This window comes from Sus scrofa, chromosome 13 (genome assembly GCF_054392235.1).
Source record: "Sus scrofa isolate SSC_HxYL_T2T_F1_AM1 chromosome 13, Sscrofa_HxYL_maternal_Yorkshire_Landrace_v2.0, whole genome shotgun sequence".
Lineage (NCBI taxonomy): Eukaryota > Metazoa > Chordata > Mammalia > Artiodactyla > Suidae > Sus > Sus scrofa.
This window is the reverse complement of record NC_139395.1, coordinates 30,360,013-30,377,311: the sequence shown is the minus strand read 5'-3', so window position 1 is coordinate 30,377,311 and position 17,299 is coordinate 30,360,013. Positions and strand designations below refer to the sequence as shown.

General features: G+C 38.5%; 1 protein-coding gene across 12 annotated transcripts in view; it reads right to left on the bottom strand.

Annotated features, from left to right (window-relative positions):
* RBMS3 (RNA binding motif single stranded interacting protein 3) overlaps positions 1-17,299 on the bottom strand; it is a 1,488,242-nt gene that overhangs the window by 854,857 nt on the left and 616,086 nt on the right. For all 12 annotated transcript variants that reach the window (XR_014822551.1, XM_021069971.2, XM_084987319.1 and 9 more), the window contains exon 4: positions 8,128-8,301. Coding sequence is in view for 11 of the 12 variants with exons in the window: in XM_021069971.2 (XP_020925630.2) it covers positions 8,128-8,301 (174 nt within the window). In the remaining variant the exon portion in view is untranslated. The remainder of the gene's footprint in view (positions 1-8,127; positions 8,302-17,299) is intronic.

The following is a 17,299-nucleotide window of genomic DNA, read 5'->3' as shown; positions in this document are numbered from 1 at the left end:
AGAGATAGGGCCTCAGCAGAAGCTTCAGGCAGCATCAACCTTTGAGCACGTGCCTATTACTTTTTTTTAATATGTTCACTTTTATTCTGATATGATATTCCATATTAGAGGCTGTTTTACAACTTTTTTATATGAACTAATTTTTTTTAATTTATCTTTTTTTTTTTTCTTATAACAATTTTTATTTTTTTCCATTATAGCAGGTTTGCAGTGTTCTGTCAATTTTCTACTGTATAGCAAGGTGACCCAGTTATACATGCATGTGTACATTCTTTTTTGTCACATTATCATGCTCCATTATAAGGGACTAGTAATAGTTCCCAGTGCTACACAGCAGGATCTCCTTGCTTATCCATTCCAAAGGCAATAGTCTGTATCTATTAACCCCAAATGCCCAGTTTTAAAGTTTTATTAAAGTATGGTTGAATTACAAGGTTGTGATAATTTCTGCTGTACAAGAGAAGTGATTCAGTTATACATGTACACACATCCATTCTCTTTCAGATTATTTTCCCATAAGTATTTTCACAGAATATTGGGTAGAGTTCCCTGTGCTATATAGCAGGTTCCCGTTGGCCAATTATTCCATATACCACAGCGTGCATATGCCAATCCCAAACCTCCAGTCCACAGCTCTTTCTGCTATGTCTCCATTGCTAGCTGGGTTCTACATGGTCACTGCCTCTTGGGTGGCACAAGCGTCTCCTGATGAGACCTAAAGGGAGACAGAAGCCGACTGTGTTTCCTCACTAGAGAAAGAAAAGAACACACAGGCTCCTGGTGTCAACAGTGAGTCAGATACTCCCACTCTACTTTTAGTCTCTTCCCGTTTCCCCTGCTCTGTCTCTCCATTTCCCCAGGATTCCCCAAATGAAGACACCATTGCATGTTTGGGAAGAGAAAAGTGAAAGCGAGGAGTAGAGGCAGGGGTCTTGGAGAGCTCCGAGCATGAAGGGCAGCCCAGTGAAGCCCCTTCTTTTATGACTAGCACCAAACCAGTTACTTAATGGCTATCAGTTAAGAGGAAGTTGCTGGAAATTTGATGCAGTCCCCCGTGTCAAGTCGAAAAGCAAACAGGGTTATCATTCAGCTGCTGACAAAAGTATCCAATGAAAGATCAACATCAGCACATTGGTCAATATAGTATTTGGAAATTATTAGAATAATTTTACAAATAAAATGTATTCCAAATAATAGGACTAGGTAAGACATTTACAGGATATATCATGAACTTCCTTAGAAGATAAAGAGTATGCTGTATTTAATGTTTGACTTGCCAATTACACCATTGCACAACTTGAATATTTTGAACAGCATTTTTTGGCCGCTTCGTAGCCCAAGTTGAAGAGGCCATCCTAGATATCTAGACATGTTTTCTCCATTTGCATTCACTAGTGCAATAGGTTAAATATTAGTGGAGTTTTAGTCACCTTGACATCATATTTTCTTTTAAGATATATATATAGGAGTGGTCGTCATTCCATTTTACAACTGGAAAATAGTGGATTCAGAACAATCAAGCATATGTCAATAATTTTATTGCCATAGAAGTTCTACCCCTCAAAAAAACCCCCTTACATTATTTCCCTCAATGAAAAGTCTCACCACTCTCAGGAAGCCCTGAGTAATTACCTAATGGCTCAGAATTAGCCATCAGGTCACTGGGTAATATTATTGTGATAGATGAATAATAGTGCACCCAGATTTTCACAACCTAATCCCTAGAACCAGCAAGGGTTACTTTATATACCAAGACAACTTTGCAGATGCCATTGTGACGGATCTTTGGGTAGGGATATTTTCCTGTATTATTTGGGTGGGCCCTTAACATGTAATCACAAGTATCCTTATAAGAGAGAAGCAGGGAGAGTTGACTACAGAGAAGGCAGTATGAAGATGAAGCAGACATAGGTTTGAAGATGCTATGAGGTTGGCCTTAAAGATGGGGAAAGGGCTCATGAGTCAAGATATGCGAGGAATGCAATTCTAGAAGCTGGAAAAGGCAAGTAATATATTCTCCCCTAGAGGCTCTTCAGGGAGCACGGCCCTGCTAACACCCGTCTTCAGTTCAGGGAAACCCATTTCAGACTTCCAGCCGCCAGAACTGTAAGAGAATAAATGCGCATTGGTTAAGCCCCCCAGTTTATGATAATTTGTTAGAGAAGCCATAGGAAATGAATCCAGTGATTTACAATAGGGCTTACCTGGTCTGGGCAAGGCCTAACAGTATTCGAAGATTTCTATAGGCGATTGATGGCAAATTAACTAACCAGACCCTTGTGGGCTACCAGGATTCTATAGTAGCAAAAGAATAGAAGCAGGAGGGAGCCTCTTGAGTCACATCTCCTAAAAACACACACACCATGTGGGCTGATACCCTTATAACTCCAGGAAACAAAAGGACTGGAAATCTTCAAACAAATAGCTTAGGAAAAAGGGCCAGACTCTCCCAGGGCAGGCAGAACATTTACAGCTTCCTTAAAGGCTACTAAATTATGTGACTCAAGAAGACCACTGGCCATCTATCCAGATGAGAATTCCGTTTCTGTGGTTTTAACCACAAAAACTCTGTGGGACTTATACCGCATGGCAACTACAGAATTTACTCTCACATTTTGGAGCCTGAATTATTTCTCTAGTATTTTGGCCTGTCATAAGGACCCAAGTAAAAGGTATGAGGCATTCAACATTTTTGTACGGTGTTGTCATAAGCCAGCTCTCAAAATCTCTCTATGCTGGACATCTGGTATATTTATTTATTATCAGATGATATCGTTTCTTTTATAAGGTGGCAGGACAGCTTCATGGGCACTGATCTTAGAGTCAAGAGTTCAGTGTCATGGGATCAGGCATAGGGGGGAAATGTGAAATAAAAATTTAAATGTTGAAATAATAGAAGAATGTCAAGTAGGCTTTCAAAGTGAGTATCCTTGAAATCAGAAGTACAACACCCATGACCATTTTTTAAGTTGTTTCTAATCTTTTGCTTCTACTTGACTCACTTTACTCTCAGTGGTGCAACAAAAGAAAGTATCCATTTCTGGATTTTAAAGCACAAAAAGTGGCTAGACATCCTGTAATTATCCCAGTGGTTTCCAAAACAGAAGAGCGCCTTTTCTTTATTTCCAACCCCGAGACATAAAATCGAGTATCTTATAAGTACAAGTACTTCTCTAGGAGTAACAGGCACTTTTAACTTAACGATTAAAAAGAGTTCTATCTGGAGGTACAATCCTGGATTTGCTCTCAATGTGTAAATAAAGACACAGGGACTCAACAGCAAGGTATATAATATATATAAAACAATGGTTAAGAATTCTGGTTTGAGACCAGATTGCCAGTGTTTGAATCCCTGGCCCTATTACTAGCTGTGTAACTTTGGGCAACATGTTGACTTTTCTAAGCCCTTATTTCACTGATCTTTACAATGATGATAATAATAGTACCTGTCTCCTAGGGTTCTTGTGACTATAGATACATATATAATATACATAAAGGTGTGTAGCAGAACAGAGCTTGAGAAATATTAAGTGCTCACTACTCAGAGATGGCCTTGAGGCCCATAAGAATATGAATTGAAATATTTCATTAAATTATAATGCATCATAATCTGGTTTGACAAAGTCAGAAGCAAAAAGCTAATGAGATATATTATTTTATTTTATCTTTTGGCTGTGCCCATGGCATACAGAAATTCCCTGGCCAGGGATCAAACCAGCACCACAGCACAGACAAGGCCAGATACTTAACTTGCTGAGCCACCAGGGAATTCTTAATGAGACATTTTAGATATGAAACTGGCTACTAAAAAAAACTATGGAATATATATACAATTTGTCTTTTATTATTATGAAAACAACTTGCATATCTTTTGAAAATCAAGCAAATCAAAGGATATATGAGAAAATATCATCCTCTTATTGGGGAATTTCAACTCCTTTCTACAGAAGTAACCCCTCTCCCCAAGTACACAGACATGCACACACATGTTTGTGTGGGAGTATATGTAATACTATCCTAACTTTATTCTCTGATTTCCTACTTGTTCCTTTATCAGAAATCTTTCACTCAGCTGCTAGAATGAGTCTTAAAACAATGTCATGTAATTTCCTTGCTTAAAACACTCCAAGGGTTTCCCATCATACTTAAAGAAAATGCAAATTTCTTCCTTTGCTTTACAAAGAACTACATGTCCTGGCCTCTGCTTTTCTTTCTGACCTATTCTTTCATCCTCCCAGACCAAGCTCTGGACACATTGGCACTCCCTCCGGATGATGGAGAAGATTCAGGCCCAATCCTGCTTCAGGTCCTTTGCAGGGTTACCTCTGCTTGGCCTGCTCTCCTGTTCTCTGCATAGTTATAGCTCTTGTTTCGTTCAGATCTGAGATGAAAGCTGGCCTCCTGAGTGGGGACTTGACTGACCCGACAACCCAAGCCGCCAGCTGGTCCTTTTCTGCCATTTCAACCTTTCTGGAGTCTCTGCATAACATTTAACACTGCTGCGTGTTTTTCAGGTTGGTTGCATCTTTTTATTTATTCATATGTTTATTTATGTAATTGCCAGCTTCCCTGTTCCCTAGTGGAAGCTTCCTGAGAACAAGGCCTGGTCTTTTCCACTCCTGTGTCTCTTTCACGCAAAAGAATGTTGGAATGAATTCAATGATTAAATGCTTAATCATGCTTTATATATTTTTGAAAGAATGTATGAATGAAGATGAATGAGAGTTGTGTAGGTTCTTTTCCCAAGTACTTGTAAAAATGTTGCTAGCATCATCTTTAGGTGTATATCTTGCACATGTCCAATTACATACCAAGAGTTTAATTATGGAGTCAAAGTATGTGCAATTTCAATTTTGACAGTTCTTTCCAAATCACCTCTTAACAAAGTTATATCAATTTACATAATAAGTCAATTCCTTGAGTCTTCTCTTAAGGTCATGATATTGGATACAAATTATCTCAATTTATAAGCTTGGGACATTTTCTATCACCTTGAAATGTAAAAGAGTCAAAGTACAGAAGTCACAATGCATCTTCTGAATATTGAGGAATCCACATCCATGTTAACTGACAGTTAGAGGAGTTGCTATGAGAAGCATGTATGACTTTATTATTTTTCTTTCTTTTTTTTTTTTTTTTTTTTTTTTTGTCTTTTTGTCTTTTCTAGGGCCGCTCCCATGGCATATGGAGGTTCCCAGGCTAGGGGTCTAATCAGAGCTGTACCACCAGCCTATGCCAGAGCCACAGCAATGCCAGATCCAAGCCACATCTGCAAACTACACCACAGCTCACGGCAATGCGGATCATTAACCCACTGAGCAAGGCCAGGGATCGAACCTGCAACCTCATGGTTCTTGGATTCGTTAACCACCGCGCCACCACAGGAACTCTTATTTTTCCTAATTTTTATTGAATTTTAAATGAATTTATAACTTGCAATATTATATGTTTTAGGTGTACAACATAGTGAATTAATAGATAATTCTCCAATAAAGTTATTATAAAATATTGTCTACATTCCCTGTGCTGTATATTATGTTCTTGTAAATTATTTCTTGTATACTTAGCAGTTTATACCTCTTAATTCCCTTAAGTTACCTTGTCCGTCTTCCAAAACCCCTCCCCCTTTGGGAGACACCTCTTAGTTCTCTGTATTGGTGAGCCTATTTCTATTTTATGTGTTTGTTATATTTTATTTTATTTTCTAGATTCCACATATAAGTGAAAACATATAGTATTTGTCTTTCTGTGTGACTTCTTTCATTAAACCTGATACCCTCTAGGTACAGATACATTGTCACAAATGACAAAATTTCATTTTTTATGGATGGGTAATAATCCATTGCATAAATATATATATCACATCTTCTGTATACATTCAGTGGTTAGTGACTTGTGTTAGTTCCATATCTTGGCTATTGTAAATAAGGTTGAAATAAATGTTAGAGAGCATATATCTTTTCAAAATAGTATTTTCCTTTTCTTCAAAGAAGTACTCAAGTGTGGTATTGCTGGATCATATGGCAGTTTTATTTTTAATTTTTTTGAGGAACTGCCATACCTTTTTCACCAATTTACATTTCCACCAACAGCTCAGGAGGGTTTAATTTTCTCCATGTTCTTGCCAACACCTGCTATTTTTTTACTTTTGATGGTAGTCATTCTGACAGCTGTGAGGTGGTATCTCATTGTGGTTTTACGTTGCATTTCTGTGATTATTAGTGGAGTTAAATACCTTTTCATGTACTAGTTGGCCATTTTTAAGTGTTCTTTAGAAATATGTCCATTTAGGTCCTCTGTCAATTTGTTTTTTTCTTTTTAGGACCACACCTGTGGCATATGGAAGTTCCCAGGCTAGGGAGCTACAGTTGCTGACCTATGCCACAGCCATGGCAATATGGGACCCAAACCATGTCTACAACCTACACCACAGCTTACAGCAATGCTGGATCTCTGACCCACTGAGCATGGCCAGGGATTGAACCCACATCCTTATGGATACTAGTTGAATTTGTTTCTGCTGTACTACAATGGGAACTCCCCTCTGCTCATTTTTAATTGTGTTCTTTTTAATATTGAGTTATATGAGTTTACGTACACTGAATATTTACCCTGTATCAGACATAGTTTGCAAATATCTTTTCCATTCAGTAGGTTGTCTTTTCACTTTGTTGATAGTTTCCTTCACTGTGCAAAAATTATTTAGTTTCACTTCTGTTTCTCTTGGCTAAGGAGATATATCCAAAAAATATTGCTAAGACCCATGTAAAAAAGCTTACTGCCTATGTTTTCTTCTAGGATTTTTATGATTTCAGGTACCACATTTAAGCCTTACTCCAAAACTTAATTTTGAGTTTATTTTTTGTATATGGTGTGAGAAAGAAGTCCAATTTGATTCTTTGGATGTAGTTGTCTAGTTTTCCTAGTACTACTTATTGAATAGACTATCTTTTCACCATTGTATATTATTTCCTCCTTTATCATAGATTAAGTGACCACTGGTGCATGGATTTATTTATTTCTGGGCTTTCTATTCTGTTCCATTCAGCTATGTGTCTGTTTTGCTGCTAGTACCATACTGTTTTGATGACCATAGCTTTGTTGTATGTCTGTTACAGTGTGATCCCTCTAGCTTTGTTCTTTACACCCCAGATTACTTTGGCTATTCAGAGTCTTTTATAGTTTCATATAAATTTTAGGATTATTAATTTAATTCTGTAAAAAATATCATGAGTATTTTAATGGGGATTCCATCAAACCTGCAGATTGCTTTGGGTAATATGGATAAACTAACAGAAATAATTCTTCCAATCCATTAACACAGGATAGATTTCTACTTATTTTAAAGGCCTCTCATTACCCAGGTGTCTTGTGTTTATATTTTTAGCAGAAAACAGATGTCTTCTTAATTAACATTCATCATAATTTTTCCAAGCCTGCAAGTGTAATTTACAACAAAAATCTTAGTGTATGAGAATTGGATTGAGACACAGCAAACAATGACAGAAACAGGTACCCTGTTCTAAAAGATTCTCAAATTCCATAAGCTTATTTCTTGCTACTAAATGTTTCTTTCTCTTGCCCTTTGGGTCATCTATGCCAAAAGCTTGGGCATTCTCTGCATTGGTAACTGGAAATACCCTACTGATGAATTTATATCTACATGCTAATATCTGTTTAACTATATCGACGAGGCCATTGGTGAAAGAGCCCATAGGCTCCATTGACTTTTCCATGCCACTCTGAAGGACACCTTCTCCCGTGCAAAAACGACCAACTAAATTCATAAGCAAGAGCCATGAGGATGCCAGAAAATAAAGCCAGAGACATACATACATTCAGCCTCCACACAAACACCACTCTGAAAATTCTGCCAACGTATTTCACTTAGAAATAACTTTAAATAAGACATCAATTTTCAGCAAAGATCATCCAAGCATGTCATTTAAACATATAAGACATTCTCCATTGCCCATCTCTTTTACTTAAGAGTAGCAATCTCTTGCATTAGAATAGTTATAACATTGGAAAAATCACACACTTAACAGAGAGATACTAACTCTAGACTCAAAATGTACCTGCCTATAACATCTAATGTACTGAAGACAGAAAAATGGGAGTACTTACAGCAGGGTGTCCAGTACAATAGGTATACGTGGCATGGGTCTGATAGTGCAAGCTTGCTCTTGGAAAGGAGTATGTATTCCAGGCGGGTTGGCTGCTGTTCCACTGGGAGCTGAAGCCAGGGCTCATGGTCACTCGTGACTTACTGGTTTGATAGGCTCTCACTGTGGAGCTGGACTATCAAGAAGAAAGAAGTGCAATGTAAAGACAGCTGTGTATAAAACCCAAGTCACCTATACAGAGCAGTGTACATTCTCATGTATGATCACGTCACAGAACTTTACTGGTTAAAGGAAATGGCTGATTTCTTAAGAGGGGGCATAAAATGCTGTTCCAATTAGGCTAAAATTGTTTTCTCACTATTAGAATTTGACTGGATCACAAAGCACAAAGGCTCATTGAAATTAATTGAAAACAGTTTTTTCTAGTTGTAGGATGTAACTCCATCATTCAGAAATGAGATATGCTTTAGTGGTGACAGCAGTGGTGATATTTTCAATTACATCCTTTCATCACAAGGTTCACCTTAGAAATTCACCATCAGTTTTATCTGAACGCAGTAAACAAATATCTTAGTTTACAAGGGTTGGATTGAGGCACAGGTTGGCTCCTGACTCTAAATAGTCTTCAAGTTCCATGAGTCTATTGCTCTCCTGTGGGAGAAATTAGCAGAAAACATTCCACATGTCACCATTCCACTACCTAAGAACAGCAAAATGATGAAGGATATGAAATTATCATTTACCCCCAACTGGCCCAATGTAATTAAAAATAGAGGAATAGGAAAATATCAATTTTCCAAATGTTAAATATATCTAGTCGCTCATAATTGTATATGGGGTAGAAGGAACTGAAAACAAAACTCACTTGTGTCTTCAATCCTTCTCTGTCCTCAGATGGCCATTGCATATAAGGCATATAATACTTGCTTTTCAGAGAACATTTTCCATCATCAAATTGCAATAGCTACTTACCCAACTCTCACAGTAACTTTCACAATAAATTCTATTTATAAATCTATGGGCACACGCCAACTCAATCACTGGGAAATGTGCTAATCTCATTGCCATTATATTCAGGAAACATAGTAGGGAAGAAACTTTTATCCGAGATTGTGTTTCCTACTGGGCTAGATTCTTATGCTATTAGATACTTAGAGGAATGACTTTTGTAAACAGGTTTGGGCATCTTAAAATAACCAAAGAAAATAGGGATCTCAGCAATTCTAGGTACATGTCAGACATGTTTCTCTCACAATAGTCTCAAAATACTGAGGTCAATGAAAGTTTAAATCAGTGACTTACTTCTAGCCAATTTAAAATATTTAAACCAAAAATTGGAGAAGCAATGAGCCTTGTTGAGATAGACAAATTTCTTTAACTATCTGTCTCCATGCTCATCCCCGTCATCACTCTAACCATGTGTCCTATCCAAGTGTTCAATATGTAATAGGGAAGAACAAGTCTGACTTCATATTAGATATTCCTTTTGCTTTAACCTTTGTGCTCTGCTGCCTGTGCATAGCTATGTTGGCTCTGTACTTTTGTGGAAGAATGTGGCCTATAGCTTGAAATATATAGGATAGCCTATTTTCAGGGATCTGACCTTTTAGAGTCCATTCATATAGAGATAAAAAGTTGCAGAACAGGGAGTTCCTTTTGTGGCCCAGTGGGTTAAGAGTCAGACTAGTATCCATGAGGATGCATGTTTCGATCCCTGGCCTCTCTCAGTGAGTTAATGATCTGGCATTGCCTTAAGCTGCAGTGTAGTTTACAGATACAACTTGGATCTGGCATTGCTGTGGCTGTGGTGAAGGCCTGCAGCTGCAGCTCTGATTCACCACCAGCCTGGGAACTTCCAATATGCCACAAATGCAATCACTAAAAAAGCAAACAAACAAACAAAACATTACAGAATAGGGAATAATATTGTCTTGTTGGGGGTTTACAAGAATACCATGACCTAACCTATGTGGATGTGAGTAGATAGCAGCAAGAACAAAGTCAAAGTTTTTGATACCAAGAAGATTGCAACAACTAACCTCGTTTCTCCTTTTCTGAGGAGTTCCCCTTGTGGCTCAGTAACAAACCCAACTAATATCCAGGAGGATGTGCGTTCGATCCCTGGCCTCACTCAGTGGGTTAAGACCCTCGCGTTGCCATGAGCTGTGGTGTAGGTCACACGTGGCTCTGATCTGGCATTTCTATGGCTGTGGTGTAGACTGGCAGCTGCAGCTCCGATTTGACCTCTAGCCTGGGAACCTCCATATGTCAAACGTATGGCCCTACAAACAAATAAAAAAAAAAATGCTTTGCTGAAACCATTCGAGGAGTTCAAGGTTTATTGGGCATGAGTCACCTATCTCTTTGCATGGCCCTGCAATAAATCTCTCTTTGCTTCAAACTCTGACATTTCCATTTGTTTGGCCTCACTGTGCATTAGGCACACAACTGATGTCCAGTAACAAATAGTTCAATGATATGGACAGGTGCAGCAGCACGAATGCACAGATTATTGCATGCCTCCTTAGAACAAACCTGTGCTGGAGGAGTAGTGAATTTTATAAAATTAGGACATTTATGCTTGGTTCTGGGTATGGAAGCTCTGTATTTATGTAAAAAAGCCCTGTTATTTTTAACCACATACACAGTCAATTCAAAGACTAAACAAACCCACCCATGAAGCTATCTTTGGTCCCCAAAAATATTCTGGTTTCTGCTCTTCATTTGTGGTCACTAAAATTAATCATGCCCACTAGCTCAGTTATTCTAGAGTCTCCTCTGAGACTAGACATGTTTAGGTTCTTTATCTGTTTTTACATTAAATTAGCTCAGGGATTTTTAAATTTTTGGAGAAGGCAGCAGTGTATGCCTATGTAAGTTTGTAAATATCCTCATCTCTTACTTCATTTGTGTTCCTAAATAACATCAGTCTCTGTGCAATGATTTTATTCACTGGGTCTTCCTCCTGCACATTCCTTTCTCTCCTTCTGTTGCAAATCTCATGGGCAAATTACACCTGGATGTGGTCCCATCCCTGATGCCTGTGGCTTGTGCTGACCCCTTGCTCTGGCAGTGTGACTCAAACACTGTAGCATGCTATGGTTGTTTTGTATGATTTCCTTTCTACATAAATTTCAGCTAACTAGGCAGAGAGCTTAATGAGGTCAAGATCATGTGCTGCCTTTTCTATAGCTCCAAGGAGTGTTCATCCTCCTTGGAGCCTCTAACAGTTTGACTTTTGAAACCTCTAACCAAGATTACCCCCTCATCATTGCAATCATCTTTCCGGTTGACTCTAGAACACTTCTGGCTGTACCTCATCTCTCACTCCCTTCTTTCTCTTTGATTGACCTAAATGAGATCGATTGCCAGGGCTTAATTCTCAGTCCTGTTCTTCACCCTTTTAACTTTCCTCCTTTGTGACCTCAAACATGGTCTAAGTCTTAAGTATTCCTCCTAAAAAGATGATTCTCAGATATGATTTGAGAGTGGTATTTATTGTACCAACTCTCTCCTTAATTCTAGTCACAGATCTTAAAATAGCTGCTGAATATAAAGGTATAACTATTAATCAACTCAAAGGGACCAAAAAGTTGAAATTACTGTGTATAAAATTAAATGAATTGTTTTACTCTAAAATTTTGTTATATATATGTGTGTGGGTATACACACACACACACACACACACACACACACACACACACACACACACACACACACACACACATATATATCCTGTTAATACTCCGACAATATTTGAAACCAGCTGCCATGAAGCCTTAGAATAACATTGACTATCTGGCCTCTGACTTCCATCATCCGTGTCACCAAATTCTATTGAATCTTTTCAGTAGGTCTTGTATTGATGTTGCCCTTTCCATTCCCATTAACACTATGCATTTTTAGGGTTTTATCAGTTTATAACAGAGTCATTAAAACTACATCAAGAACCTTCTACCTTGAACCTTGATTGTCCATGATGACACTAGATTGGTTTGCATACTAGAAATCTGCTTTATTGTGTTATTCCCTGCTGGAAAAAAAAAAAAGTTTAAATACTCTCCACTCTCTATGAGACAAAGTCCAAATGTCCTAGTCCTTCATTTGAGATTACTTTTCATTTGATCCTAACCAACCTTCCAAGTATTATTTTTTGTCTGTTTCCATATATCTCAAGATCCAGGAAGACTTTACATCTATGATTTATATGACTGAAACCAAGCAGGGCCCCCTGAAGCTCCTGAGCACAAAAGCCTTTCTGTGTTCCCCATTTCTTGTCTGTAGGAAATAGGCTTCATCCAGCCTCCTTGACCTTCCCTGAGTTACAAAGGCAGGTTCAAACAGTTGCTATCAGGGAAGGGAGGGGTGCAGAGATCAGGGATGCGCAGTGAAGAAACAATAGCGCAGGCTTGGGGCAGGGTTCTGGTTCCTGCTCAAGGGGTACACATAACAATATCTTTGGGCTCTCCTACAGAACTAAAACCCCACCAAATGGAAGATGTCAACTACTTGATGAAGCATTCTGCATTCTAGAATGAAGGTTACAGTGCTATCATCTCCATCAGAACCAGTCCCAGGGCCACGAAACACCAGCTTTGAAGAAGAATGCAAGCTTGCATCTGTCCTGATCCTTATCTGTAGCCCTATATTCCACTCCAAAACTATAAGACCACCTCCTATTCTCTCCCAAGGGAGGGCACAGTCTTAAGGGCATTAGGCTGCTGTGGCCAGCTTTACCTGGCAAAGAAATAAAAGCTCTTCTTTCTTCCTTTACCCAAAACTCAGTCTCTGTTTCTATTTGGCAATGGAGGACAGAGGTCAAGTTTTGGCAACACAACCATACCATTGTCATAACCCACTTTTCTCCCTAGAATGTCTTCTCTTCCTCTCAGCTCACAGTTCAGTGATCCTTCCAGACTCTAATTTTTCTGGAAAACCCATTTCAACCCTTAGTCACCAGACCATAGGGACTTTTTCTTCTACTAGGCACCAACATTACTGATTTTCTGTCATATTCATCTGGTCCTTTCATTTGTTTGGCTACCCAGGAAATAAATGTCATCACTCCATCAGTATATCATCAAATCTCTTAGTCTTACATACAATTCTTATGTCCTAACATGTATCTTTGGGGAAATGTGTCTCAGCTGTGTTTCCCCAGAAGAGGAATCCAATTCAAGAACTTGAGCACAAGGAGTTCATTTCGGAAGTGATGGTAGAGAAAATCAGCAATAGAATGGGAAATGTGACAGAGAAGGGAGGAGTCAAGAAATCTGCATCACTGAAAAAGTTATTACTATAGAGAACAAAGGCTCAATTTCATTGAGGGTCTCTAGGAAAGACTACAGACCATGTTTCAGAGTTATTTTACCCAAAGTGCATGGGAGCTGGTTATTTAATCTCCAATTCCCATTTGTCATTGGCTGAGGGCTGCTCCTGGAAATATTAAGCCCCTGCCCTGCACATAGAGCAAAATAAAGTTTTCAGGGACAGAGCTCCAGAACATGGCTGATATGCTCTGGGAAAGTAAGTTGCAAAAAGTGCTGTCATGTGAAGGACTCCCTGAACATCTCTGTGTTTGCCATAGGACCCTAGGTACTTACATTTTCCTTTTGAACAACTGAGCAGGACCTCAAAAATATGGGTGAAATTGGCTTGAATAAAATATCATTAAGGACTTGAAAGTACAGTACACGAACATAGATAGTGGCATAATGGGTAAGTATGATAGAAGGTGTTCAAAATCATTAATCATAAGGAAAATGATAATAAATAAAGCTACAATAAGATACCAGTTCACGGCCACCAGAATGACTGAAACTAATACCAGTGACAACTTTATTTAATTTCTTATAAAATTAAACATACTTTTATTTTAAGACCCAGAAGTTCCACACCCAGCTATTTACTCCAAAGAAAATATTTTGACCCAAAACTGTGTTTGTAAGAATGACTATGACATCTGTATTCAAAATGTGTATCAACAGAAAATGGATTTAAACAAAGGATATATTCATACAATAGAATACTACCCAGTGATACATACAATTACATGGATGAATCACAAGATCATGCCAAATAAAAGACTAAGAATGGAAGAAAACTTTTGTGTGATTTCATATATGTGAAGTCCAAGATGAGGAAAATATATGTAGTAGTTGAAATAAAGCAGTTGCTAAGGGAGTGGAGGAGAATTGATTGGAAATGGGAATATAGAATTTTCTAGGGTGATAGAAAGCCTTGCCATCTTATTTTGGAGGGTTATTACATGAATGCATACATTTGCCAAAACTCATCAGATTGAACACTTAAGATCTGAGTATTTGATTATATCTGAATTAGATCTCAATTTGCCATTGAAGGCTGATTGAGAATTATCCACTGCACTGGAGGTTCAAGATGGCTCAGAAAACTGAAGCCCAGTGATCCCCAAATCCTGATTTTCTTCACCCCATAATTGGCCAATACCAGTTCCACTATCTTTTCCCTCCTTGGCACACCCTCTGAGAGCAATGCCAGGGAATATCTAATGGCCCTGAAGCAAGCAGCCAGAGAAGAGCAATGGGTCTGGATAAAGAGACTCTGACTAACCAAGAGCTGGCAGCATCCTCTGGTGTCTGCCAGCGGAGAGGGGGGCAGGGCCTGGCACAAAGGAAGGGCCCTCTTACATGCTTCCAGAAAGTATGAGAGCTCAGGGAACACTTGCTATTTGATCTACTCAGTCAGCACTAGCAATCAAAAGGAAAAGAAAGAAAGGGGCAGGAGGAGGCTAAGAAAACCTATAACGAGGAAGAATGGAATCAGAAATGCTAAGATTTAGAGACGGAAATGAATGAGCGCTGGGAGGAGGCAGTGAGACCTACTTGCACTCACCACCTATCAGACATGTTCCTAGTGTTTCATATTTGCACTGCAATAACTCATAGCAATGCATTACTCATAGCAATACAAGGAGGTAGTTCCTACTATTATCTGCATTTTATAGGCAAGGAAACTGTGGCAGAAAGAAATGAGGCAACTTAAAAATGTAAGGTAATATAACTACTAAGCAGGTGAGTTGAGATTCAGATCCAGACAAGAGACTCCATAATCCACGCTTTCAACTACTCTACTACTACACTATCTTAGTTTGGACTTTCTCTAAAACAGATTCTAAGGCAAGGACTGGTTGTTTGTTTGGGGGGAGGAGGACGGTAGTTACAAAACTGGGAGGGAAGAAAACGTGAGACTGAGGAAGAAAATAAGAAAAAAAATCTACATAACTGTGTATTATTGAGATGTATGCTATGAAGCAAAAAGCACTGGATTTTTCTGAGACTTCTGAGAAGCATTCAAAATGACACCAAGAATTACCCACTAAAAGATGAGAGGCTGGTGCATTTGTGGACTGGCCTCTGTTCCCCACTAGGTAAGACTTGCCCTCTAGGGAATTATCAGCCTCAGTACCTTCAAGCTGTGTTTGAACATGGGCTTATGAGCCCTTCTGGCACCAGAAAAGGGCCTGGGGCAGAAAGTGGAGAGACACAGAGTTAACCCCAAGTAAGTTGCTATCAGTGCTTGGTCAGTTGCAGCTGAAATCAGAGATGAGCCAGGGATGGGGTTATGGGAATTTGATTGGTCACCAGAGGCAGCTTCTACAACCACCTCTCTGGATAGAGATCACAGTAGCAATATTTATTGATACCTGCTACCACATGGCTTTCATGTGTTGTCTCTCTGAATCCTCAGAACAATCTCATGAAAGAAGTGTTGTTATCCACATTTTACTGATGAAGAAACTGTGGTTAGGCAACTTCCCTAAGGATACACAGCTAGTAAGGATGCAGAGCTATGGGTTAAAGTATGAAGAATGCAAAATTAGGGTTGGCTTTTTGATTAAAAATTCTCATCTCCAAAGAAGAAGGCTTGGGAATGAACCACATCTGAAAGAGAGATTAAGTGAAACCATTATACATGTATATTAATATAAATATAGAGACAGTAAACACTTCAAAAGAGCACAAAATTGCTGTGAGATGCAGACATGGGCTCCAGTTCCTGCTATTGAACAATACCTTCTTTCCCTGGTGTGGAGATCATTCTCATCTGATAATGTACCACGGTTAAAACAATTTCAATGACCAGTAATGATGGAATAGCCAACTGAAACTGCCCACATTTGTCTAAGTTACTCAGTCTCCATCAGTGAATGTACTTCTTAGCAGGAAGAAATTGAAGGATAATCCTAGAAATATGGTCAATAATTTTACACTAAAATTACTTGCAGTATAATGAATACTATTAAAATATATGGAATACAAACCAGCAATCCCATTCCTGGGCATATATCCAGAGAAAAGCATAATTTAAAAAGATATATGCACCCCTCTGTTCAAAGTAGCACTATTCACAATGGCCAAGATAAGGAAACAACCTAAGTGTCCATTGACAGAGGAATGGATTAAGAAGATGTGGTACATATACACAATGGATTATCACTCAGCCATAAAAAGAATGAAATCATGCCACATGCAGCAACGTGGATGGACCTAGAGATGATCATACTAAGTGAAGCTAGACAAAGACAAATATATATCACTTATGTGTAGAATCCAAAATACAATACAAATCAACATATCTATGAACCTAAAAACAGATTCACAGACATAGAGAACAAACTTGTGGGAGGGGTAGTAGGGAAGGGATGGACTGGATTAGCAGAGGCAAACTAATACACAGGATGGATAAATAACAAGATCTTACTCTATAGCCAAGGGAACCATATTCAATATCTTGTCATAAGTCATAATAGAAAAAATATGTGTATGTATATATATTTATACATGTATGTATATGCATATATATGTATATACATATATATACATATGTATAAACCTGAGTCATTTTGCTGTACAGTAGAAATTACACATGTAAATCAACTATACTTCAATTATATGTATATTATACACACACACAGTATACTGCATGGCAAGCAGATCAAAGAGGGATGTGATATTACAGAGGCCTGTAATACATTTCACCAGCTTAATAGCCCAGCTCATCTTCCCACAGCTCCTACTCAACAGAGGGTATGTCTGTGCAGATTTAGTTATCCAGGTAACCTCCTCAACCTGAGTCTGACTGAACGAGAAAGTCACCTGACCCAATCTGGGTAATTAGATGACATCACCAGG